Genomic DNA, 24,516 nt, shown 5'->3' with positions numbered 1-24,516 from the left:
AGAGAAAAGGAGGTATGACTCATTTAAACCAGAAGATTCACTTTTCTATAACGACAGATGTATTAATTGAGTGAAGGCATTGAGTAGCTTAACATAATACCTTGCTAAAGTTTTCATTACATGGCGGAAAAGCTTTCACAGTCTGCCAAGGTGAAAGGCTCCTGTATTAGTGTGATAACATTTTAAAGACTTCAGCTTGAAAATGTAAATGCACAAATCCATATAAGTTATACAAATTAAATCCCTTGTGTCAAAGGAAGCTTAACACATGCACACTTCTTTTGCAGAAAGAGAGTGGTGACAAGTTTATGTCTATGCTGGGTATGGCCTGAGGTGCTGAAGTGACTGACTTTTCAAATGCATAGTGCAGCAAAGCAGTGATGCAAAAGATCATACATAGACATGCTGTAAAGGTTTCCAAGGCTTACTGAGCTCTGTTTTCTGGAAAAGGAAAACTGTTGTACATTTTTGATATAAGGTTAACAAAGGAGAATTTATATAAGGCAATTCAATACTCCCAAGACTAGGCAAGGAGGTAGTGTTTCTTTTCTTGTTATCACTTTATTGCCAGAAAAAGATGACTTCATATGTTCACCTTCACATTGATTCTATTTCTGTGTCGTGCCTTCACTATGCAGAAAATAAGAAAAATGTGCAAAGTGGCATCTTCTTTCACCATCATGTTTCTACTGATAGGCAGTTTCTGCTTTTTTCTTGGCACATTGAAATGGAACTGTGATAATGGAATAAGTAAGTTCTTGTGCTTTGTATGTTCTCCGTGGTGCTCTTCCTACACCAAATCAGCATAAAAATCTGCTGAAAGAAGCAAAACTGCATTCAATGGATGCAGGAAACAAAGGGAATAGGACGCCTGATATTGGCAAATAGTGGAGTGACAGGAGCAGGGGCTAATAGTAATTTCAGACAACTACTATAGAGAAAACCTTGAACACCTGAGTGCTGTTATTATGTGTTTGTTCTACAGAATCTCTCATCATTTATCAAGGTTCTCCCTTAAAATTAAAGTTTACATTAGGCATTGCAGCCTCTTTATGCCTATATAAGGGGCACACTACATATAGGGAACACAGCAAATGGGAAACAAAGTATTCCAGTTTTTTCTTGGAAGAGCCATTTGCTCATGATAAAGACAATGTGTGTGATGTATTTAGGGGTGCCCTACAAGGCCCTGGCCCTTGAGGTCATAGAGCTGAGCAATCTTAGATAAGTCACATAGGGAGCAATTCTATGGCCACTAGAGATTGTTTAGAGGGCAATAGGATTTTTTGGTTTCTGGGGACCGAGGCTGGAGCCAGGGCTCTGACCTCGGTTCCCAGAAACCGCACTCCCCTCCGCCGCCCCCCCCATAGCCAGTGTGGTTCTCTCTGTGCCGGCTGTGCCTCTGCACTCAGAAACGGAGCGTGGAGATGGCATAAAGGGTGCGGTTCTGGGGCAGGTAGGGGAGGAGACCATGTTACACAACATCCTATGCACCATGTGGCTTCCTTCCCTCCCCCTCCCCAAAGCTGTGGCTATGCAGGCAAAATGGCCTGTCTAGCCAAAAATGCAGGGCAGCTGGAGCACGGAGGTGAGGATTGCCTCAGTGCTCCAGCCATCTTGCATTGGATACTTCGGAGGCTGCCGACTATCTCAATAGGATTGCACCCTAAGATGTTGCACTGATTTCAGACTTTCCTAATACCCTTGAACTTAATCCACTGCCATGACTTACTGATTTTCAGAGAGCAGTAGGACTCTCCCTTTTATATTTTTAACTTTGTATATCAAAGCCAGCATGTGGGGTGAGATATACCAGCCTTAGAATCTACCCAGACCAGAACAAAAGTAGTTACAACATTAAACATTATTTATGGAACATAACATTCAGATTAAGAAGTCATATTTTAAAGAGCAATAAATAACGGTTCTGTCTAATAACCTAACCTGTCTAATAACCTAACATCACTGACTCCCCTACTCTGTCTATCCTTAGCACCAGTTTTTTTTAACTTAATATCTCCCTCTGATCCCACTCTGTATTCTCACTAACTTAACTCTAACTTTGTCCCGATTCTTCTCACTGACTGTTTCTATCCTAACTTAATTGACACTCTCTGACCTCTCAATAACTGTCTCTGTCCCACTTCTGACTGACTCGGAACTAATGCTGACTCTGCCAATCATTCTTCCACTCATCCTTCTGCTACAGGTGGCAAAGGCATTGCATCGCACTGAGAAAAGTAGTAAGGAGAATTGCGAAGTCAAAAGAGGCAAAGCCTCAAAATGCTGCTCAGAATGGAAATATTCATTAAAAGGCACAATACACCCAATGCATTTCAGCAAATAACTTCCTTCGGGGGACGGGCAGAGACTTTTCTATTTTATTTGTTGTGGCAACTCATTCAGAGCCTGTTGTTTTTATTCCACATGTTATTTTGTGATTTTGCCTTTTTCTGCTCATGCAGAAATTTGGGGATGCATGTGCTGGAAAATGAGGAGCCACATCTATCCTGTGCTTGTAATGGGATATTAAATTGGCCAATGAGTATTCTCCTTTAAAGTCCTATATTTGTTAACTTTCATAGAATGGATTATGTTTTGTTATGACACTATGTTCTCTCTAATCAGTTGTGATTACTATATTGAGTAATAATTTTCTGTTTCTGCAAGTTTAACTAATTCCCTAAGTGCCATTGCTTTGTTATCCCCAATAACAAACATGCAACCTGTTAAGATTACACAAAAGCATTATTTAAGCAAAAGCCTGAGGCAATGCTTTGCTGGAGGCTCCAGTAAAAATGGCAGAGAACTGAAGTTGCATACATGAAATGGAGGAAATGAAACAAAAGTAAATACACAGTGGATATATTTCTGCTATGCTTGGTTTCTTGTTTGTGAATGCACACCTGATATGCTTGGTTGGGGGTCTTTAAGATTGTGTCCTTGTGGTGGCCATAACTATCTATTTTAAACTGAAAGTTTAACGTGTGCCTGAGAAATTGACTGGATAGCCTGGGAGGATGGGGGTGCTCCCATAAGTGTGGTTTGAGGTGGGGCAAGGTATGGCATTGGAGGATTGACAGGCCAAGTAAAGAGAAGGGGGGTTAGACAACTTATGTCTATCTCCTCGTCTGGTTCTTCCCCCAACCAGATGGTTCTTGGCTGCCTTACCAGCTTGCCCTTGGGTCTGATGCTGTTGTTGCTGAATGCCAGGTTGGGTCAAAATAAAATCTCCCTCATTCACAATTGAATTGTGGATGATAGGGCTGTCTTCAAGTGCGTTATTGAGTCCTGGATGGGGGAACTGGGAGGGGTTAGTCTCTCCCATCTGTGTCCTGCTGGGTATTCAGTGCAGCACAAACACTGACTTGAGGGTTGGGGAGCAGGGGATGCTGTGGTCTAGAGAAATTCTATCTTTCTCGTTAGATGTCCTGTCCATTTGAGTGAGGATCTTGAGTCTTTGTATCTTATGCTGGCTACCTGGGGCAGATTAGTGGTTTTGCTGGTATACCGTCCAGCATGCTACCCATCAGTCTTCATGCCTGAGATGATGGAGGTGGTCTCAGACTTGGTTTTGAGGACCCCTACGATGATGGTTCTAGGGGATCTCACCTTCCATGCTGAGGCCATCAGACCTGGGGCATCTCAGGACTTCATGGCCACCATGACAACCAGGGGACTGTCCCAACATGTCATCATCCCAACGTATGTATGCTTGATTTGGTTTTCTCAACTGGACAAGAGGAGGAAGGTCTGAAAGTGGGGGAATTAACATCTATCTCCTTGTCATGGTCGGATCACTTCCTGTTGAGATTTAGACTCTTGGAAACCTTTCCCCTCTGCAAGGGGGGGGGAACCCATTAAAATGGTCCGAACTCACAGTCTAATGGATTCCAGAGGACTCTGGGGGATTTTCCTGGTGGTATGGATGATGGTCCGGTCAAAGCCCTGGTTACTCTGTGGAATGCAGAGATGACTAGGGCAGTTGACATGATCACTCCCCAGCACTCTCTCCCTCTGAGCACAGACCAGGCAGCTCCTTGGTATACACCTGAGCTGAGGGTGCTGAAGCAAGAGGGAAGCACTTAGAATGCCCTGTGGGATGAACTTTGCCGGGAAAGAGACAGGCCGAGTGTGACCCTATTGATTCTCTTGGACCTCTCAGCAGCTTTCGATACCATTGACCATGGTATCCTTCTGGATAGGCTATCTGGGCTGGTAGTTGGAGGTACTACACTGCAGTAGTTCCGCTCCTACCTGGGTGGCTAATTCCATAAAGTGGTGCTGGGAGTTCTGTCCCTTGGCAATTATGCCACGGGGTGCCACAGGGCTCTATTTTATTCCCCATACTGTTCAACGTCTACATGAAGCTGCTGGGCGAGGTTATCAGGAGATATGGACTGAGCTGTCGCCAATATGCAGATGACATCCAGCTCTATCTCTTCTTTTCATCAAATCCAGGTGAGGCGGTGGGTGTTCTGAACCAGTGCCAGGATGCAGTAATGGACTGGATGAGGGTCAATAAACTGAGACTCAATCCAGACAAGATAGAGATACTATTAGTGGGTGGTTCATCTACCCAGCTAAATGATGTTCAACCTGTTTTGGAGGGGTTGCACTCCCCCTAAAGGATTTCATAGCTTGGGGTTGCTCTTGGATCCAGCTTTGTCACCAGAGAAGCACAGGGTGGGCTTGGTGGAATGGAGCACCTTTTATCGGTTTAAACCAGTTATGTCCTTATCTGGACAGAGATAGTCTAGCTACAGTTATTCATGCTCTGATAACCTCTTGTTTGGATTACTGCAGTGTATTATACATGGGGCTGCCTTTGAAAATGGTCCATTTTCTTCAGCTGGTCCAAAACTTCAGCTGGTCCAAAATAGGGCAGTGAGATCATATTATGCCAGTACTTTTCCATCTGCACTGGCTACCAGTCCATTTCCAAGCTTGATTCAAAGTTCTGGTATTAACAGTCAAAGCCCTAAACAGCTTGGGGCCAGCAGGTTACCTGAAGGATCGCCTCCTCCTATTTACACCTGCCCAGACCCTAAGATCATCTTCAGTGGTCCTTCTCTGGGAGCCCCTGCCAAAGGAATGAGGTGGTGGCAACTAAGAGGCCCTTTTCTGCTGTGGCACCCCAGTTGTGGAATGAGCTTCCCAGAGAGGCTTGCTTGGTGCCTACATTGTGCTCTTTTCGGAGCCAGGTGAAGACCTTTTTTTTATTTTCCCAGGCTAAAATGCTTTCAGTTTTTGTTTTAAATCTGGTACTATTTTTTAATTTTTTTGCATTGTTGCTAGGTTCTATTTTGTTATTATTTTTATTTTATATTGTAGTTTTAAAAATTTAAAACATTTATATTGTATTTGATCATGTTGTATTTTATGATTTCAATTGTTGTGAACTGCCCAAAATGCTTTGGATATTGGGCAGTTTAGAAATGTAATAAACAAATAAATATGCTCCTTACAAACATATACGTTTATCTAATCCATAAATGTAAAGAGGAATGGTTCTATGATCCATTCCTCAAACTAACATAATTTGCATAATCTGTGTAAAAGCTCATCAGTATGCATTACTTCATAATGCAAAAAGAGGGAGCTCTGTAATAGAAAGCAACGGCCAACTGCAGGAATGTTAAATTTACTGCCAGAAGTAAATTTACTGCCAGAAGATATTAATAGAATGTATGATGAGGTGTGAGAAGTTAGGCCCTTGTGAGATCACCGAACTGGGGAAACTTTTGTTTGTTTATTTATTTATTTTGTATATTGCAACTCGTTTGACCTTTGCAGCAATCATTACTTTCCAAGATAAGGTACCTAAGATAGAAAGTAATCTATCTCTGACTATGTAATTTGGCTACATTAATGCATGTGTAACAGAAAACTTATAAACTCAACATGCCTATTTTTCTTGCTTTTTTTCTATGTTGCAGCAATAATTATTTTCAGAAAACCTTTCTTGCCATTGACTGGTTTCATGCCAGGAAAATATGTCTGTACAAGGGATGGCTGGACCGAGTACCAGTACTTTACTGTGGCAGCTTCCTTTATTTTATAATTTAAGGTTTTTCTTTCTTTGTTTGAGCTGAGAGGAAGGTCAGCAGTAGTAGCAAAAGCAGAGGAGCTCTTCTTGGGCGGCCATCTCCCACCTGCCCCTGGAAAGACACTTGATACAGCTATCTCAAGGGTCTTTCCAGAGAAATTCTGGGAGGGGGGAAATAGCGGCTGCTAGCTAGTAGCTGCGCAGAAGAGTTTCCCCCCATGTGCTGCATGGCACACCTTCCCCCCACTGCTGAATTTCCCTGACCTTCCAAATTGCCATCTATTAAGGGAGCTGCATTTACTTCCTCCTGAAAATCACAACATTTTAATTTCAGCTATTTTCATCCCATCCCTAAAAGTTAAATCTAGGATTTAGGTATGGGGCATGATTACTGGTACTATCTGCCTGGAAGAACTATAATATCACTAATATGACACTTACGATTCCAGGACCTAGTAGCTTCATTTTTGTATCTCCAAATTGTTGAAATGAGACAATCCTCTTCTCTATCCTTCTAATCTGTTAATAGTAAATACATTTATTTGGAAGTATGTCCCAGTGCTTTCAATGGGACTGACCTCCCTTCAGGTAAGTATTGATTAGGACTGTAGTTCAAGTTTTCAGTATGGAAGAAATGCCTAAAACATTAAAAACAAAGTCATCCAACAATTACAGCAAAAGAAAAAAAATGAACTAGGCTAAGGAATGACGTGAAGGTGCATGATCTAGCAACCATGCTCCAACTAAACGGATCTTAATCTAATAGGAGACTGCTTGGGAGACCTTGTGTATGCCTTGGTTTAGTTCCATGCAAAAGAGTGGGATAAAAATGTAATAAATAAATAGAAGTGCAGTGGAAAACAGATGAACGTTATACTGGGTAAACAAGTATATGAAATATATAAGCCAAAATGTTTAATTTTTCTAAGTTAGACATAACAATACTGGGAAGAAAGACCTATTTTTGTTAATTGTATAATGACAAATTCCTTTTAGTGAGAAATTAGCAATTAACTCAAAATGATTAAGGATGCTGACTCCAAGGATTTTCTGGGCATTTCATCATAAAAATAGCTGCAGTTCCAGTTTTCAGCCAAGCTGCGGGACTTTATTTTGTACATTCCAGAAATCACTTGAATGACCTTCTGTCCTAACGTAACTTACTTTCAACCCCCTTACAGCTAAAGGGTGGATAAAACACTGAATTCTAATCATGCATTTTTAAAGCATATGGCAACAAGTAGGAAACAGTGTGACTTCCCCCTACCCCCTTCAAAATGCTTGTTTTTTATGGTATAAAATGACTGCACTAAGATTAATGTTTTGTAAACGAAGCTGACCCAAGGCAAGTGTGATTGTCTAGACGCTGCTTGGCTACTGCCTGCACAGGGAATTTCCTCATAAGTTCATACCTTATTTGTGCTACAGACTTGAGACGTAGCAACCTTTTAAATATCACGTGCACACGCGTGTGCGTGCACACGCACACACACACACTGACACACAGACATGGAAGGGGCGGGCCTTCAGTATCACATTCAAACAGAATCATTTAACAAAGATTCGTGTATGTCCCCACCTTTAGTTTTCAGAGTCCACACAGCCTATTATGAGTTTCTCATTAAAGGACAATTAAAAGGGCCATGTTGAATAATGTTTGTTTTCAGTTAAACAGTAAAAATAACATTTTTCAATGGATAACTATAAAATCTGAGTATACTTTTAGGGCCCTATATAAAGTTCTTGCTACAGGGTATGACAAGACAATAGAGATTCTACAAACCACAACACATATAAAGAAGTAACTTTCTTGCCTCGGGAGGGTTTGAATGTTCTGTGCTGCTTCCTTCTCAGACTCTCCGTTGACATCCCTTTGGGGACAGAGATTAGGTGAATAATTTTTCAACTGATCAGAAACTGCTTGAGAGGGACAGCCTATGTGGATACCAAAATGTGTGGCTGGGCAATATGTCAGGAAGGATTTAAAAAATGGACAGCATTTCCATTTCTTGTGAAATCCTCATTTCGTTCAATATGTTCCCACTGTTTGCACAGAAAGCAGCAACAATGATTTATACTAAGAGACAAAATCATGCTGAAAATAGAAGATTGCCTGCAGTTATAATTCATTCATTTAGGTTTTATTCAGAGCTGACAGGTATAGTAATATCTATAATTTAACAACAAATAATTTCACTCAGTTCCCAATGTAATCTGCTTAAACTGTGTTAGCTTCATTATCTGCTTTAAGCATCTGGAAAATAAACCAACTGGTCTTCTTATATGAATTTCAACCACTGACAACATTCTTTAGTATTTTTAGACTTTGTTGCAGTTAGCTAGGGAAAATACAAATTTTAATGTTCTAGAGCACTGGAAACTATCTCAGCAATAGGAATGCAGTGAGCTTCTACTGCTTCAACCACTATTCCCTGAACTGTTGTAATGAGGCACAGAAATATATCCCTACACTTAAGGAACCCAAATGAAGGGAGACAGCACGTTGCCAAGCTGACAATTTTCAGACATTTAAGAAAAGGAATTGGGAAGAGGTAAAAGAATGGACAATGGCTATCTGGGTAACAATCTAAAAAATACCTGAGTAACTTTAGCACATAGGCAAGATACCAAGACACACAGACTAATGAATTCTTGGCTGCTGTGAGTGATAGGAACTTCAGAGAAGATTCTAAAGCAAGATACAAAGCACTGGATTGTAGGAACATTCTAAATGGTGCAAAAGAGACAGACAGTTGAAGCCTAAACTACAAGTTATGGTGAGTTGCATGAGAACTACTGACCAACATCTCCCTCGTAAGATGTAGCCAAAACACAATGTGCAATGTGATGTCATCACATTAGAGTTTTTCCATCCTACACAAACAGCAGCCAATGGAGTGCAGTGCTCGTCTAAGAAATGGATAACATCACACCACATACCTTTTCTATTACACATTACTGGGGAGATGTAGTACCCGTTAGACTATCTATAGCTTGAAAAGCTGAACTAAGAACAGGTGACACAGTAAATTAGAAAACACTGTAATTATAGGGTACTACAATTAAATTATAGAGTAGTACTTGCAAGGGTAGCATCCCTTGAGAGGAGAAACTCTAGTCAATATAGGCATGAGAGGAATAGTTTCCTTGCATAAGAATATGCACTTTAAAAGGCGTACCTGTATCTCTACAGCTGCAGCCCTTTCCCAACTCCCTATGACTAGCTAGCAAATTAGTTTATTGTCCTTTACTGCTAAAATAGGGAGTAAGAAGCAGGATAAAATGCTGTGTGGAAAGAATAGGACAGAATTATAAATGTAGCAATTTGGTTTTATTCTCCGAAAGAAAACTGTAGAATATAATGCTGCAAAAATGTATCATTCTTCTACTTGGGTCATTCCTACCACTCTCTCTACCTCTTAGATTGTGTGTATAAGAATGAACAGTCCAAGCACCTTGAACATAGATTGTACAGACAGACCATGCTTGTTCATGCGTAGGCTTTGCTCTAAAGACTCATATCAATCCACAGCGATCAGGCACAGGGCTAGCAAGTATGATCCCACTCCCCTTCCACTTTTGATTCTATCCACATTTATACTGGGAAAAGGGCTAGTGTCACTCATATTCAACCAGTGAAGGAAGAGCTGAGGCAACTGGATGGGAGGAAAAAGCATCTACAAAACCAAAGGCAGCTTCAAGCTCATTCACTTAAGAGAAAGTCAGGAATTAGCAACCATATTAGAGACAGCCTCCCTCGATTACACTCTGTTCTTCATGATACACTCAGCTGATATATTGGTGTCATGTTGCCAGCTGTAAAGAATTCTCAGAATTGAGAGCGAGTAAAGGATGTAGATGTGTATAAAAGAAGGTGAAGAAATAATTGAACATGACCTGGAAGGAGAAGCTTGGACTCAGCTGTACATCCTCACTGGCCAGACTAACAGGCATGGCAGCAGAAGAGCAGCAGCAGCAGATCCCTGCCAAGCCAAGACTCCCAAATCCGGTGGAGTTCACCCACAACAAAACCCACAGAGAACAACTCTGGGAAGCAGCTTTCAGAGAAGTGCTCTCTGCAGAAAGACCCAAAATCCTTACAGTTTCCCCAGCAGTACTCCTGTTAGAGGAGTACTCAAAGCAAGGCTAGTCACATTGTATTTAAAGAACTGGAACAACTGGGCTGGATAAATTCCAGTTGTTTTACACATTTCTCACTAATGATGAAGCTAAAAGAAAAGTCACTGGAAGCTGAGACAGGCTTGGGTTTGGGCATACCATTGACTCCCACAATAACTAAAGAGTGAGCCTAATTAAAAGGTCCCTCTAGTTAGGATGTCTTAAGAATTAGCTGTTCACTTACTTGCAGTTAAGTGATAGCTGTTCATAATATTAAAACTGAACCTGTAGAGGAGGACTTAGTTTACAAATAAGGAAATAGAGCACATTCTATTGACATTGCTATGAGAGCTCATGAGTATACATTAAATATTAAACTTCCAAACAGATGTTCTCACACTATGCTTGAGAAATACAACTGCAATAAAAATAAATTACACTACATGTCCCTATATTTACCTAAATAAGGCACTATTTTGATATAGCATGTTACTACAGCGAAAGTAACAAACCAGCTCATTTTTTAACAGAGTGACTAGCCTTGCTTGCTCTGCAGTTGGTATCTCTAGTGAGTTCAGGTGCATTCAGGCTCAACTAAGGATGGATTAGGTAACAGGATAACAACTAATTCATGTTGTGATTAATTATAGGCCATGTGAACTCCTCATTGACAATCATTAGTCCTAGAAGATGTGATGCATGTCATTTGTGTGATGAAAGTAGCAAATGGCCAGGCTATCCTGAGTTAATTGCAATCATTACATCACCAGCATGGTTATCTAAATCCATCCTAACAGTCACTTAAAAATTCAGTTTACTAGCCTCTGTAATCATGTGATGTTTCAAGTTATCAAGAGATAAATAATGCAATGCATAAACACCTCCTTATTTTCATTTATCGTTATTTCATAACCAGCGTATTTGTCCTACATCCAGTTCATTAAAGTGATGAAAGCAGTTTGAGTGAAAATGATATCTGTAGTAGTGCTAAGTATTCTTTAAAGAAGCAACAGTACTGCTTGTATTTATTGATATGTTAGTTCCCAGTATTCCCTCATACTCCAGCATGACCAAGAAACAGAACCAAAGGAAAGGTTATGCAGATGAAAACTTGGGTTTATGTGAACAGTGGAGCTGGCTTAGTTCCCAAAATCTCCTACTGGATTATATGGAGATTTCTCTGTCACAACCTGTACCTCACACCAGACTGGGTTCACTAGGGACAGGCAAGTGGATTAATCTCCACCCCAATATTCTCCACCCCAGTATTTCCAAGTGCACCTCTTTATTTTACATGAAAGTTCAATCGGAACATTAGCCCTAAAGAGCTTGGGACCAAGATACCTGGAGAAGAGCCTACATCCCTACCAACCTGCCTGTACCCTTAGGTCATCTGCCAACGATGCCGTTCTCCATGTGTCAGAAGCGAAGTGAGTGGCAATTAGAGAAAGGGCATTTTCAGCAGTGGCCTCCTGACTATGAAAGGCTTTTACCATGGAATGATTTCCTGATGCTTATATCGCTTTCATTTAGACAAAAGGCAGAGGTATTTCTGTTTGTTCAGGCTTTTATAGCACAATCCTATGCATGTCTACTCAGAAGTAAATCCCACTGAGTTCAATGGGATTTACCCAGTAAGTGTGTGCATGATTGCAACCTTAAAGTCCTTTTTACATACTTTTAATTATTTTCGATTGCTCCTTTATCTGCTGGTTCATCTTTTATCTGTGGTTTTATGTACTCGCAAGTTTATAACCTTCAAGGAATCTATTTTGATGAGGGGTGACATAAAAATGTTTTAAATAAATACACATGAGGCCTTGGATTAGATGATCATATTCATATTCCTATCTTTATTTGCAGAATGCTATATAAAGCAAATTTGGTGAGAGAGAATCTTTTATAACTATAAAAGTTAAGAATTTTATCAATGAAGTCTTACTTTGTTTTCTTCATGTATAGCCAGTAAGCAACACCGGCAACCAGAGCTGCTAGAAGAAGACCAGCCACGATTCCCACTATTAGTTTTGCCTGGTCATTAACATTTTCCCTATTACCATCTAAAACAAAAGAAGAAAAGGATGATGGAGTGTCTTGATCAAACAAAGTATGGGAAACTGACTATAGATCATACATATTCCAAAGTATTTCTCAATCAGAAAGTAGAACGTTGTGATAGCATGCACATTTTTAACTGGCTGCAACCCTAAAACCATTTGCTCCATGGCTGCTCTGTAGTCTCCTATGCATTAGTAGGACAGCAAAGACGTTTAGCAGGCTACAAACTAGGTCTCTGCAGTCTGAGAACAGTATAAGCACCCATCTCCTGTGCTTTAGAAGCAACGATTTCCATGTGGAGTTAAATCTTACTCCAAACATGCCAACACTTCTTGAATTGGCTTCCATAGATATTCCTTCCTAAATGCTCATGCTATTGGATGAATTTAGAAGCACGGGTTCCTCGTTCTCTTCCCACCCACCATGAAAATCCTCATCGTTGTTTCTTCCATGGTGCTAACCATGAATGGATACTTTTTTTGGCAATACGAATTCCAGGTGCACGTCCCTTGAAAGGAGCACAGGAGAGCTGCCTGATATTGAGTCAGACCACTGGCCCATTTAGCTCAGTACTGTTGACACTTACTGGCAGTGGCTTTCTAAGGTTTCAGGTGAGATCCTTTCCTAGCACTACCTGAAGATGCCAGGGATTCAACCTGGGACCTTAGCATGTAAAGCATGTGCTCTACCACACAGCCATGGCCCCTTCTGGACTGGGACTATGGTAAAGGATTAAACGCCCTAACTCCCCATGCCAGGGTCCTAGGGCACCTCTGCACCAGCCTAAAATCCTGCATTTAAAATGGGGCTTTCTGCTTCCATCTTAAATGCAGAATCACCACAGACTCCCTTTTCATGCACTTCCTCCCCCACCCCTCTTCTCCCCGTATCTGAGTCTTCCATTATCTTTCATTGTTCTTGCTTCTCTTCTTGCTTTAACTCTTTTCACGGAGGAAACTGAAGCAGAACACAACAGGGTAATTTGATAGCTCATTATCTGTGATCAATTTAAAAATGGAACAAAGGGCATTTAGTGCAGGAGGGTCACGACGTCATGTAAAGAGCTGGCAAACTTCCGTGAAGGAGCAATCTCAATCGCAGTATAAAAGCTCTGTGTGATGAAACCCTTAATCTAGATTGGGTCCCTGTACTTACTTCTGAGTAAAGAAAAGAAAGATGTAGATGTTAACTATGTCTTTAAAGTATGGTGTAGTTGGACCCCAAGGCCACCTGGCTAAGTTCCTTACTCTAGAACTGGGTGACAGATGAGCTTATATTACGGCTTTTGAAGTAAATGACTTGAGAATTGCAGCCTTATTCTTAATATTTTATAGCACTCACTTTTAGTTCAAGACCAATAATGATTGGTCTTGAACTAAAATTCCATAAATTAATGGAACTAAAATTCCATAAATTTATGGAAGAACTGATATTCTTCCATAAATATAACTTTTTTTTGCTTACCTGTTTTATATACTGGGAGTTGGATCCAGATCTAGTCATACTTAGAGTAGACCCACTGAAATCAATGGGACATATATTAGCCAATTCTAGTCTAAGTATAACTTAGTCTGGATCTATCCCTGAATTTTTATACTTTAATGCTGTATGTATGTATGTATGTATTTAAATAGGAGATACCTCAAATTAAGGATCTATTTCATTTCTTTAGTTTTCTAGCTATATCCTAAGGATGAGGGAGGCCAGAAAAATGAATAAAACATTTTTGATCTAATCGTACTAAATAAGAGTTGGTCTGTTTTTTTAATGTACTTACCATTTTTTTCTTCTGGTTCATCAGGTTCTCGGAAACTTACTGAAAAGAAATGGTTCTTTTTAAAAAGCTGTTGATATATGAAAGTCACCTTCACAACTTCCAATCTGCTATGATATTTAACAATAAAATGATCTATTTTTCAACTGAGCCAGAAGTGCTCATACTTAATGCAGCATCAGCCACACAACAAAATGATTAATCTTATTTTTTTAGGCAGCAATCCTTACTTTATATCTATAATGTATCATATGAAACAGCTTTATTCCAAAAATGACAAGTTTAATCTTATAAATGCTTAGTCAGAAGAAGTATTTATGTGTTATACTGTACTGCATGCTGACTTTTCATCACTTTATTATTGCAGACAGAGAGTTGATTAATCTTTAGCACCCTTGGGTGAATTTGGGCAAACATCCCTTGATCAATGTGTGTGCTGGAGTCAATAAACAGACTGAGAAGGGCACCAACAATTCATGGGGGTTGCCCCTACAAGCCCACTGAAAATCTGATAGGATACGCTGCATCCCCAGAAAATGATACAATTCCTAAATCTGGGGGATGTACAGGGGTACTCTATCTAGTTTCAGAAAATAAAGCTCACCAGCAGAGGCTTTGTAATAGGATGAGCTTATCCTTTGAATAGACAAGGATTAGTCTGCCTAGGCAACCTGATTACTGTGCAGTAACGGTGCACTTATTTCTTATTTGTTGTATCCAATCCTCACATCTTCCATAAAATGTATAATTCAGTTGGCGTGATATCACATATTCAAAACATTCAAAGTGCAAGATTTTTATATGGGAAACAGGTAATTCACCAAACAGCATTCATTGCTATTGTGATTTCCTTGTGGAATGTGGTTATGTGTTACAGGCACCCATTGGATATTTTTTATGATATAATTATGGTCAAGCAATATAATTTTGTTTTCATGCCCACACTGTGTTGGGAATCCAGAGTGCATATATAGCTATCGCGTCTGTCTTTTCGTTCTTAACAAATTTTCTGTGGTAAGAAAAAAGATAGAAGAAGTGGGAACTTATGGGAAAACATGGGAGGGTTACAATTAGAAGACGTCATCTGGACCCCCCATAAAAGTCCATGAATAAGGCAGGGCGATGGTGCACTAAAAGCCTCATCTCGAAGCACCTGGGGAGAAGAGGGTGGCTTAATAAAACTGCTCATGGTGAATTGGTCATCTGATACTTTATTACATGATTACATGCACTGAAGATGAGAGAAGTGAGTTGGACTAATTATTATCATTCAGAGAACAGAAACTGTCCCATCTTCAACTTTAAGGACTACTAAGTTACATTTTTAACATAAAGCTGGGATTTCTCAGTATATTCTTATAGTCTTAGAAAGGCCATTTGGAACCTTACATTTTAGATGGAAAGATAAGCTGCTCCATCAGTGAGGTAGGATCATCTGCACTCAGAACTGCCAATATGTTAAGGCTGCAATCCTACATACACTACCTTGGTAGTAAGCCCCATTGGACTCAGTGGAATTTATTTCTGAATGGCAAGATGTCACTTAGATTATATAAATTACTGAACATAAGAACCATCCTGGAACAGGCCAGGGGTCCATCTAGGCCAGCATTCTATTCATACAGTGGCAACCAGCTGCCCACACGAAACGCACAAGCAGGGCATGAGTGCAACAACACCCTCCCGCCCATGTTCCCCAGCAACTGATGTACACAGGCATACTGAACACCAGAGAGCAGCAAAGTGCTTGGTAGATCTATAGAGCAGATGACTGAATCCTAAATGAAGAACTGTCTGAGTGGCTGAATTTAATTAAGACATGGAGCGAGCAATCCTATGGCCACTAGACAGAGGCTAGAAGGCCATAGGATATGCCATTTTCTGGGAACTGACCTTGGAACCCGCGCTCCAAGGTCACTTCCTGGAAAACTGACCTCCCCCCACTTCCACGCTGCCTCCGTCCTCCGTGCTCGCAAGAGGAGTGCAGAGGAGCCAAAAAAGGGCATGGCTGGGGGTGTTACGGGGCGGGAAAGGCGTAGCTGCGTGTACGACACATCCAACATGTCATACAGCAGCCTCCTTCCCTGCTCTGTGCTCCTGTGGCTACACAGCCGCAATTGGCTGTCTAGTCAAAAAAGCAGCGCAGGGGAAGCGTGGAGGGCATGATCCCCTCCGTGCTCCTCCTGCCCTGCTTAGGATAGGTGGTCGCCTCTAAGTTTGGAGGCAGCTGCCTATCTCGATAGGATTGCATCCTTATTTGGGCTGCAATCCTATGGTCCCTGGGAGGGCATCCCAGGGGCCATAGGATGTCTTGGCTCTCTCCCTCCATGGACAGAGACAGTATCTGACCTTGGGAGGGGGAGTTCTGATTGTGCAACCCTTTTCCTAAGCTGCTGTGGAAACTTGCCTCTCCAACATTGAAGCTCCAAAGTTGGCAGAGGCAAAAAGGGGCTATTCTTTGGGCGTGTCATGGTAGATCCGGGAAAGGCTTTGATCCTCAGGATCCAGAGCTTTCAAATTCCCCTGACATGCCCCCCAGTACTGTGGGAAATGTACACCAGCCCTGGAGCTGGTGTACATAATTTCCCTCCTATAGCAACCAATGGGAGGGAAATCATAACAGTAAAGAAAAGAAAAACTGAAAAGGGAGAAAAAAAAAAGAAAAACACCATTCTTCTTTCCATCCTGCCAACCAAAGCCTGGCAGGGCTTTGTTTAAAGCATTTAACCCAGCTTTGGGTCTCCCCCCCCGCCCCTAGTCGAATTGCTCTATTGGTCTTGCACAGAAGATAACAGCTTACAAGGGTTGTTGTTGTTGTTGTTGTTTTTTAAAGAAAATAATGCTTATACAAGAGAATGCAGCATGAAAAACCAACTTAGTTACAAAAACTCTGATTTACTCTGGGTTTCTGTGGCACGGAAACAACAGCCAGAAATGTGTTAGTATACCCAAAGTCATTTGCATTTCTGGGCATGTTCCCGAAAAAGGAACAAGTGTCAGCATTTACCATGGCAACACAGTCCTGACAAATGAGTTGCTAAGTGTACGTTTCTCCCTTCTCCTTGTCTTTGTGAGGACAATGAAGCAACTTGTAAACAACATTCCAGCACAGAGCTATACATGAGAGAGTAAGAGCAGTGATGGATATTTTATGTGAAAGTCAATGAAAACATGAAAGAATCATCTGCCCTGCTTTTCCAATTTTTAAAATGTATTTTAAAAATAAAATAAATATACTTACTAGCAGATACATTCATAGAAGTCACAGCTCTTTCTAGCTGATTTTCAGCAATGCATGTTACTGTAACATTCTCTTCAGGAGCAATTTCAATTTTACTAATAAATTTTCCATTGGCAAATTTAGTCTCCTCTGTCTGGAAAGAAAAAGAAAGAAAAGAAACTTATTTTGAAAGTTTATTGGAAGAACAAAGAAACTGTGTGTGTGTGTGTGCGTGCGCACGCACGCAAACTGTTTAAATGGGATTAGATTAGTATCTTTGGATAAACACCTACATTAAGTACATATTGTGTGTGTGTGTGTGTGTGTGTGTGTGTGTATGTATGTATGTACACTGTACACACACACACAGTAACAAGTTTTAGGAGTTATCCTTGGAGTTCCACACCTCCTCCCTTATATATGTTCTTCCAATTCCTATTCTGGAGTATTTTGCAGATAATAGATTTTCTGGAAAAAAAATTATAATAAATGTGCCTGATTCTGTTCTTGGTTATTTTCCATTAGTCACCCACATGTATAAATGAAGGTGACTATCAGTCCAATTTTAATCAAGCTAAACTAGAGTACTTATATTTAAAGTGATTTTACCCTACTGAAGAGGCAACATAGGCTACAGTCGTATGCACATTTCCGATGCAATGAATATGAACCTGAGCACACTCCGGGAGAGAGCGGAGGACAGGAAGGCCTGGTGTGCTATGGTCCATGGGGTCACGAAGAGTCGGACACGACTGAACGACTGAACAACAACAAAGCCCCATTGACCTCTTTAGAACTTATTTCTGAGTGAACATACATAACAGCCCACTGCACACTGCTGTCTAATTTTTTCACTTCAGTAAGTTGTATAATAGATTATAGGTCATGAATGACTAATACAGTTCATGGAGGAAAAAAGGCTTAGATTCATTTGTTCTGTATAATATGTTTTTTATTGTTGACTGTTACTGCAATTAAAATTAAAATGCAGATGGTAATGAGAAAATTACTTGCTTTATTTATGGCCCCTCCACTCATAGTCCATTGCACTGCTGGTTTGGGGAATCCCTCCACGTGACAGGCTATGACTTTATGTGATCCGTCTGGACCGGTTTTCTTTGTCATTTTGATCTGAGGTTTTCCTTAACATCAAAAAGGATAAAATGTAATGACTGATTGATTCCCTAAAGAATTCCCTAAAGATTACAGGAACAATTAACAATACAATTATAAAACAATTAAAAACACACACAAAATGTAAAATAATTCACATAGGGCGCAATCCTATGATGTTTAGACAGAAAAAAGTCCTACAACTCCCAGCATGGCTGGCTGGGGACTGCTGGGAGTGGTAGGGCTTTTTTCTGTCGAAACAGGAATAGGATTATGCCATTTAAACACTCATACCTAAAATAAGAATAAGAGAGCTTCGGCTACTGGGCGGTACAGAAATGAAATGAAATGAAATAAATAAGAAAGGAAATGGATAAAACAACGTAAATATTGTATAAAATATCACTTCCTGAAAGCCTAACCAAACCATTTTTATCGTCCTCCTAAATTTAGGCAGTGTCAGGCTTAAATGGGTCTCTTCTGGGAGGGCATTTCAAAATTAAGAACCAAAATGGAAACTATAGACAACAACGTTATAAGATGTTAAGAGTCAGACCCATATTACCTTGTACTATCAGTGTAAGTATTTGGCTTTTCTTTAACCCTTCAACTTCCTGTAAAGTAGTTTCACAGATGTAATTTCCTGCATCTTGGTAATGTAAACTTGAAAAGGATGGACTTGAACGCATTCTGGTATTGTCCTGATAAAAACAGCAAGTTAAACAATGCAAATTGAGTACATGCACGTCTTTTAAGAGGGTAGCCACCTTGAGTCCCAGTACTGGGGAAAAGGCAGAATCATCATCATCTACCAATTTCAGAAAAAATGCATTTCAGTGTTACCATCTGTGGTGTAACTACTTGGAAAGACTACCAAAATGCTAGCAAGTCATCTTGACTTTTGATTCCCCAATAAAATTGTTTTTCATAAAAAATTACCACTACTATTTGCTTGAATTATTTTCCCCTCAAAAAACTATCACTGATTTTAAGTATTAAAGAAATGATCAGACCTTGACCTTGTGAAGTGATCAAAATGTATTTATTTTAAGATTTATACCCCAATCAAATAATTCTCAAGGCATCTTACAACGGGTAATAATACAATCTTCCCCCTGCATCCCCTTGCTCAAACTTCACACATACACACATAACCCAGCAGCCTTTAGTCCTCTGTCTTCCTTTCAACCGCACACCCGGGGCAACCAGCAGTAGGAGTAGTTTTCTTTCAGGGTGGGGAGAGCAAGCTCTTTGCAACTGCTCCTTCTCCGGCTGATGTCTTCTCCTTCCTGTTACGTCAATCCTGGGAAGCAAGGGGTGTAACCTCCCTGTGTCCCTTAGCGGACGGGGCCAGGGTGTGCTTGCCTTCAGCTGTGCAGACCCAGGGCAACTGGCAGTTGGGGCAGAGCATTCTTTTTTTCATTGATAACTCTTGCATAATGTCACAACCTGTGATCTGGCCTCAATTTTAAAAGCAAATATAGCATGACAGCACTGGTGCTACAGGATGGATCACTGCAACTACGGTGGAAACAAGGTTCTCCTCAGGTGTGTCCTAAAAATAAGGTATTATCTAGCATGTAAATAAGCAGGGGAAGGACATAATAAAGGTAGGAACAGAGTGAATTCCCTAAGTACATTTGGAGCCAGCTAGAGTGGCAGAAATCTATGCAAACAAACATTGGTGGCAAACAATTACCGTTGGATTAGAGGCCTAGACTGCCATTACAGGCCCTCTAGGGGCTACAGCTGTGAAGGAAAGAGACAAGGCCTCCATCTCACCCGCCACTCTCAGATGTGGACGCAGCTGTGCGTTTCAAAGAGAACACTGCTAATGCCATGGTGGGAGATGGCAAACCCACTGAGGTGCTTAGTTAGTTCAAATCTGTTTGTGAAATCAGCTCTATTCTATTCCTCACAGGCTCTCGAGGTGCAGTACTGCTGTAGGTATGAAAACAAAGGGCAGGGCGGGCACTAATGATGAGGCTGTGGAACAATGTCACAGGGCTCAAGGAAAGAGGAGGTTGTATACAGCTGGCAGAAAGAAGATAAGATGGGTTGGAAAAACAGAAGTAGTGTCAGACAGGCCTCTTAAGAGTATCAGAAAAATATTTTCATTTCCTATCACAGTGATAGGATAATAGAAAAATCCACATTTGGCCAAGTTTTCCCTTTTATTTAAATATTTATAATCTACTTTTCAAGAACTTCAGCAAAGGAGATCGTTACCTTGTTGTGGTGCTGGAGCTTGAGCACCTCAATGATGTCGTGAGCTAAACCGTGAAGGGACTCCCAAGACGGGAAGGCCATGGCAGAGAGGTCAGACTAAATACGATCCCTGGGGAAGGAAATGGCAACCCACCCCAGTATTCTTGCAATGAAAACTAAATGGATCAGTACAACCAGAGATATGTCGGTATACCATCAGAAGATGGGACTCCCAGGTTGGAAGATGGTCAAAAAGCTACTGGGGAGGAACAGAGGATAAGTTCAACTAGCCCCAGATGTGCTGACGCAGCTAGCTCAAAGCTGAAAGGATGGCTAGCAGCCGATGGTGCTGGTGGTGAACGACGAATCCGATGTTCTAAAGATCAACACACCATAGGAACCTGGAATGTAAGACCTATGAGCCAGGGCAAATTGGATGTGGTTATTGGGGAGATGTCAAGATTAAATATAGACATTTTGGGTGTCAGTGAACTGAAATGGACTGGAATGGGCCACTTCACATCAAATGACCACCAGATCTACTACTGTGGACAAGAGGATCACAGAAGAAATGGAGTAGCCTTCATAATTAATAATAAAGTGGCTAAAGCAGTGCTTGGATACAATCCAAAAAAATGACAGAATGATCTCAATTTGAATTCAGGGTAAGCCATTTAACATCACAGTGATCCAAATATACGCCCCAACCACAGATGCTGAAGAAGCAGAAGTAGATCAGCTCTATGAGGATCTGCAGCACCTACTGGATAGTACGCCAAAAAACGATGTTATTTTCATTACAGGAGACTGGAATGCTAAGGTGGGTAGTCAAACGACACCTGGAATTACAGGCAAGCATGGTCTGGGAGAACAAAATGAAGCGGGACATAGGCTGATAGAATTTTGCCAAGACAACTCGCTGTGCATAACAAACACTCTCTTCCAACAACCTAAGAGACATGGACTTCACCAGACGGTCGACACCGAAATAAGACTGACCACATCCTTTGTAGCCAAAGGTGGCAGACATCTATGCAGTCGGTAAAAACAAGACCTGGAGCTGATTGTAGTTCAGATCACGAACTTCTTATTGCACAATTTAGAATCAGACTAAAGAGAATAGGGAAGACCCACAGATCAGTTAGATATGAGCTCACGAATATTCCTAATGAATATGCAGTGGAGGTGAAGAATAGATTTAAGGGACTAGATTTAGTAGATAGGGTCCCGGAAGAACTATGGACAGAAGTTCGCAACATTGTTCAGGAGGCGGCAACAAAAAAGTCCCAAAGAAAAAGAAAACCAAGAAGGCAAGATGGCTGTCTGCTTAGACACTGGAAGCAGCCTAAGAAATAAGGAACACAAAAGGCAACAGTGATAATTATGCCCAATTAAATGCAAAATTCCAGAGGTTAGCCAGAAGAGATAAGGAATTATTTTTAAACAAGCAATGTGCGGAAGCAGAAGAAGATAATAGAACAGGAAGGACAAGAAACCTCTTCCAGAAAATTAGAAACATCGGAGGTAAATTCCAGGCAAAAATGGGTATGATCAAAAACAAAGATGGCAAGGACCTAACAGAAGCAGAAGAGAGCAAGAAAAGGTGGCAAGAATATACGGAAGATCTGTATAGGAAGGATAATAATATCGGGGATAGATTTGACGGTGTGGTCAGTGAGCTAGAACCAGGCATCCTGAAGAGTGAGGTTGAATGGGCCATAAGAAGCATTGCTAATAACAAGGCAGCAGGAGATGACGGTATCCCAGCTGAACTGTTTAAAATCTTGCAAGATGATGCTGTCAAGGTGATGCATGCCATATGCCAGCAAATTTGGAAAACACAAGAATGGCCAACAGATTGGAAAAAATCAACCTATATCCCCATACCAAAAAAGGGAAGCACCAAAGAATGTTCAAACTATCCAACAGTGGCACTTATTTCACATGCCAGTAAGGTAATGCTCAAGATCTTGCAAGGTAGACTCCAGCAATTCATGGAACGAGAATTGCCAGGTGTACAAGCTGGGTTTCGAAAAGGCAGAGGAACTAGAGACCAAATTGCCAATATACGCTGGATAATGGAGAAAGCCAGGGAGTTTCAGCAAAACATCTATTTCTGTTTTATTGACTATTCTAAAGCCTTTGACTGTGTGGATCATTTATTTATTTATTGCATTTATACCCCGCCTTTTTCCCTCTTGCAAGGAACCCAAGGCGGCTTACATTATCCTCCTCCTCTCCATTTTATCCTCACAGCAACAACCCTGTGAGGTGGGTTGGGCTGAGAGTCTGTGACTGGCCCAAAGTCACCCAGTGAGCTTCCACGACCAAGTAGCAACGGTAAGAACAGACCACGGAACAAGTGGTTTAAGATTGGGAAAGGAGTACGGCAGGGTTGTATACCCTCACCCTACCTATTCAACTTGTATGCAGAACACATCATGCGATGTGCTGGGCTTGATGAAGCCAAGGCTGGAGTTAAAATTGCTGGAAGAAACATTAACAATCTCAGATATGCAGATGATACCACTTCGATGGCTGAAAGCGAGGAGGAGCTGAGGAACCTCATGACGAAGGTGAAAGAAGAAAGTGCAAAAGCTGGGCTGCAGTTCAACCTCAAAAAAACCAAGATTATGGCAACTAGCTTGATTGAGAACTGGCAAATAGAGGGAGAAAACGTGGAGGCAGTGACAGACTTTGTCTTTCTAGGTGCAAAGATTACTGCAGATGCTGACTGCAGCCATGAAATCAGAAGACATTTACTTCTTGGGGGGAGAGCAATGACAAATCTTGATAAAATAGTTAAGAACAGAGACATCACACTGACAACAAAGGTCCGCATAGTTAAAGCAATGGTATTCCCCGTAGTAACCTATGGCTGCGAGAGCTGGACCATAAGGAAGGCTGAGCAAAGGAAGATAGATGCTTTTGAACTGTGGTGCTGGAGGAAAATTCTGAGAGTGCCTTGGACTGCAAGAAGATCAAACCAGTCCATACTCCAGGAAATAAAGCCAGGCTGTTCACTTAAGGGAATGATATTAAAGGCAAAACTGAAGTACTTTGGCCACATAATTAGGGATGTACGAAAGTTCCGCCACGGATCTCAGGGAAGCCAAATGCCAGTGCATTCGGCTCCCCGAAATCGGTGGTGGAATGGCCCCCCGCCCCACCGCCCCCCCCGGGACTTACCTGGGGTGGATCTTCCTGGCGGCGGCGGCGGCTGCAGCGGCGGTTCGGCAGGGGCAGCTGCGGCGGCCGGTCTTCCGACCGGCTGCCGCCACCGCCATTTCCAAGTTTAAAAAAACAAAAAAAAACAAAAAAAGTGATAGGCTACGTAAAGATTTACGTAGCCTATCACGGCTAAATTTTAAAAACACCATGATAGGCTACGTAAATGTTTATGTAGCCTATCATGGCTGATTATAAACAAAAAACAAAAAAAGCGCGTACTCAAATGGCGGTGTCCATGGGTGCCGCCATTTGCGTTCCTTATTTTGGCACGTCTTAGTCTACGTAAACATTTACGTAGACTATGGCGAAAATAAGGGGAACGCAAATAGCGTAGACAATATGCTATTTGCGTTCCCCTTATTTTCGCCGTAGTCTACGTAAATGTTTATGTAGACTAAGACGTGCCAAAATAAGGAACACAAATGGCGGCGCCCATGGGCGCCACCATTTGCGTATGCGCGTTTCTTTGTTTTTAATCAGCCATGATAGGCTACGTAAACATTTATGTAGCCTATCACGGCTGACTGCAGGGATGCAAACGGCGGCGGCTATGGCCGCCGCCATTTGCGTCCCTGCTAGCCAGCGGTCAGATGTCCGGCCGCTGGCGGAGCTGGCCAGCCAGGATTCGGGGGGGGGAGGGACGGAGCGCCTCCCCCCCAGCCTCAGCATAATCCGCGAACAGGTAAGTGACTTTCATACATCCCTACACATAATGAGAAGACAAGATACCCTGGAGAAGATGCT

At 41.4% G+C, this 24,516-nt stretch overlaps 1 protein-coding gene across 6 annotated transcripts in view; it reads right to left on the bottom strand.

Moving 5' to 3' along the window:
* The window catches only part of ALCAM (activated leukocyte cell adhesion molecule), a 203,706-nt gene that overhangs the window by 7,491 nt on the left and 171,699 nt on the right, over window positions 1-24,516 (bottom strand). Inside the window, exons 10-16 of one of the 6 annotated variants that reach the window (XR_014789055.1) lie at window positions 18,899-19,034; window positions 18,235-18,362; window positions 17,242-17,374; window positions 14,004-14,042; window positions 12,111-12,228; window positions 7,864-7,920; window positions 6,491-6,568 (exon numbers count right to left, since the gene is read on the bottom strand). Coding sequence is in view for 5 of the 6 variants with exons in the window: in XM_084843277.1 (XP_084699403.1) it covers window positions 7,740-7,920; window positions 12,111-12,228; window positions 14,004-14,042; window positions 17,242-17,370; window positions 18,231-18,362; window positions 18,899-19,034 (735 nt within the window). In the remaining variant the exon portion in view is untranslated. Of the gene's footprint in view, window positions 1-6,490; window positions 6,569-7,654; window positions 7,921-12,110; window positions 12,229-14,003; window positions 14,043-17,241; window positions 17,375-18,230; window positions 18,363-18,898; window positions 19,035-24,516 lie in introns of those variants that run through there. The other 5 variants (XM_084843279.1, XM_084843278.1, XM_084843277.1 and 2 more) reach the window with 5 other exon arrangements.

This window comes from Heloderma suspectum, chromosome 3, assembly GCF_057233095.1.
Source record: "Heloderma suspectum isolate Gila_16-S chromosome 3, 16-S_ref, whole genome shotgun sequence".
Lineage (NCBI taxonomy): Eukaryota > Metazoa > Chordata > Lepidosauria > Squamata > Helodermatidae > Heloderma > Heloderma suspectum.
Note: the sequence above shows the minus strand (reverse complement) of the source record. Positions and strands in the feature narration are given on the sequence as shown.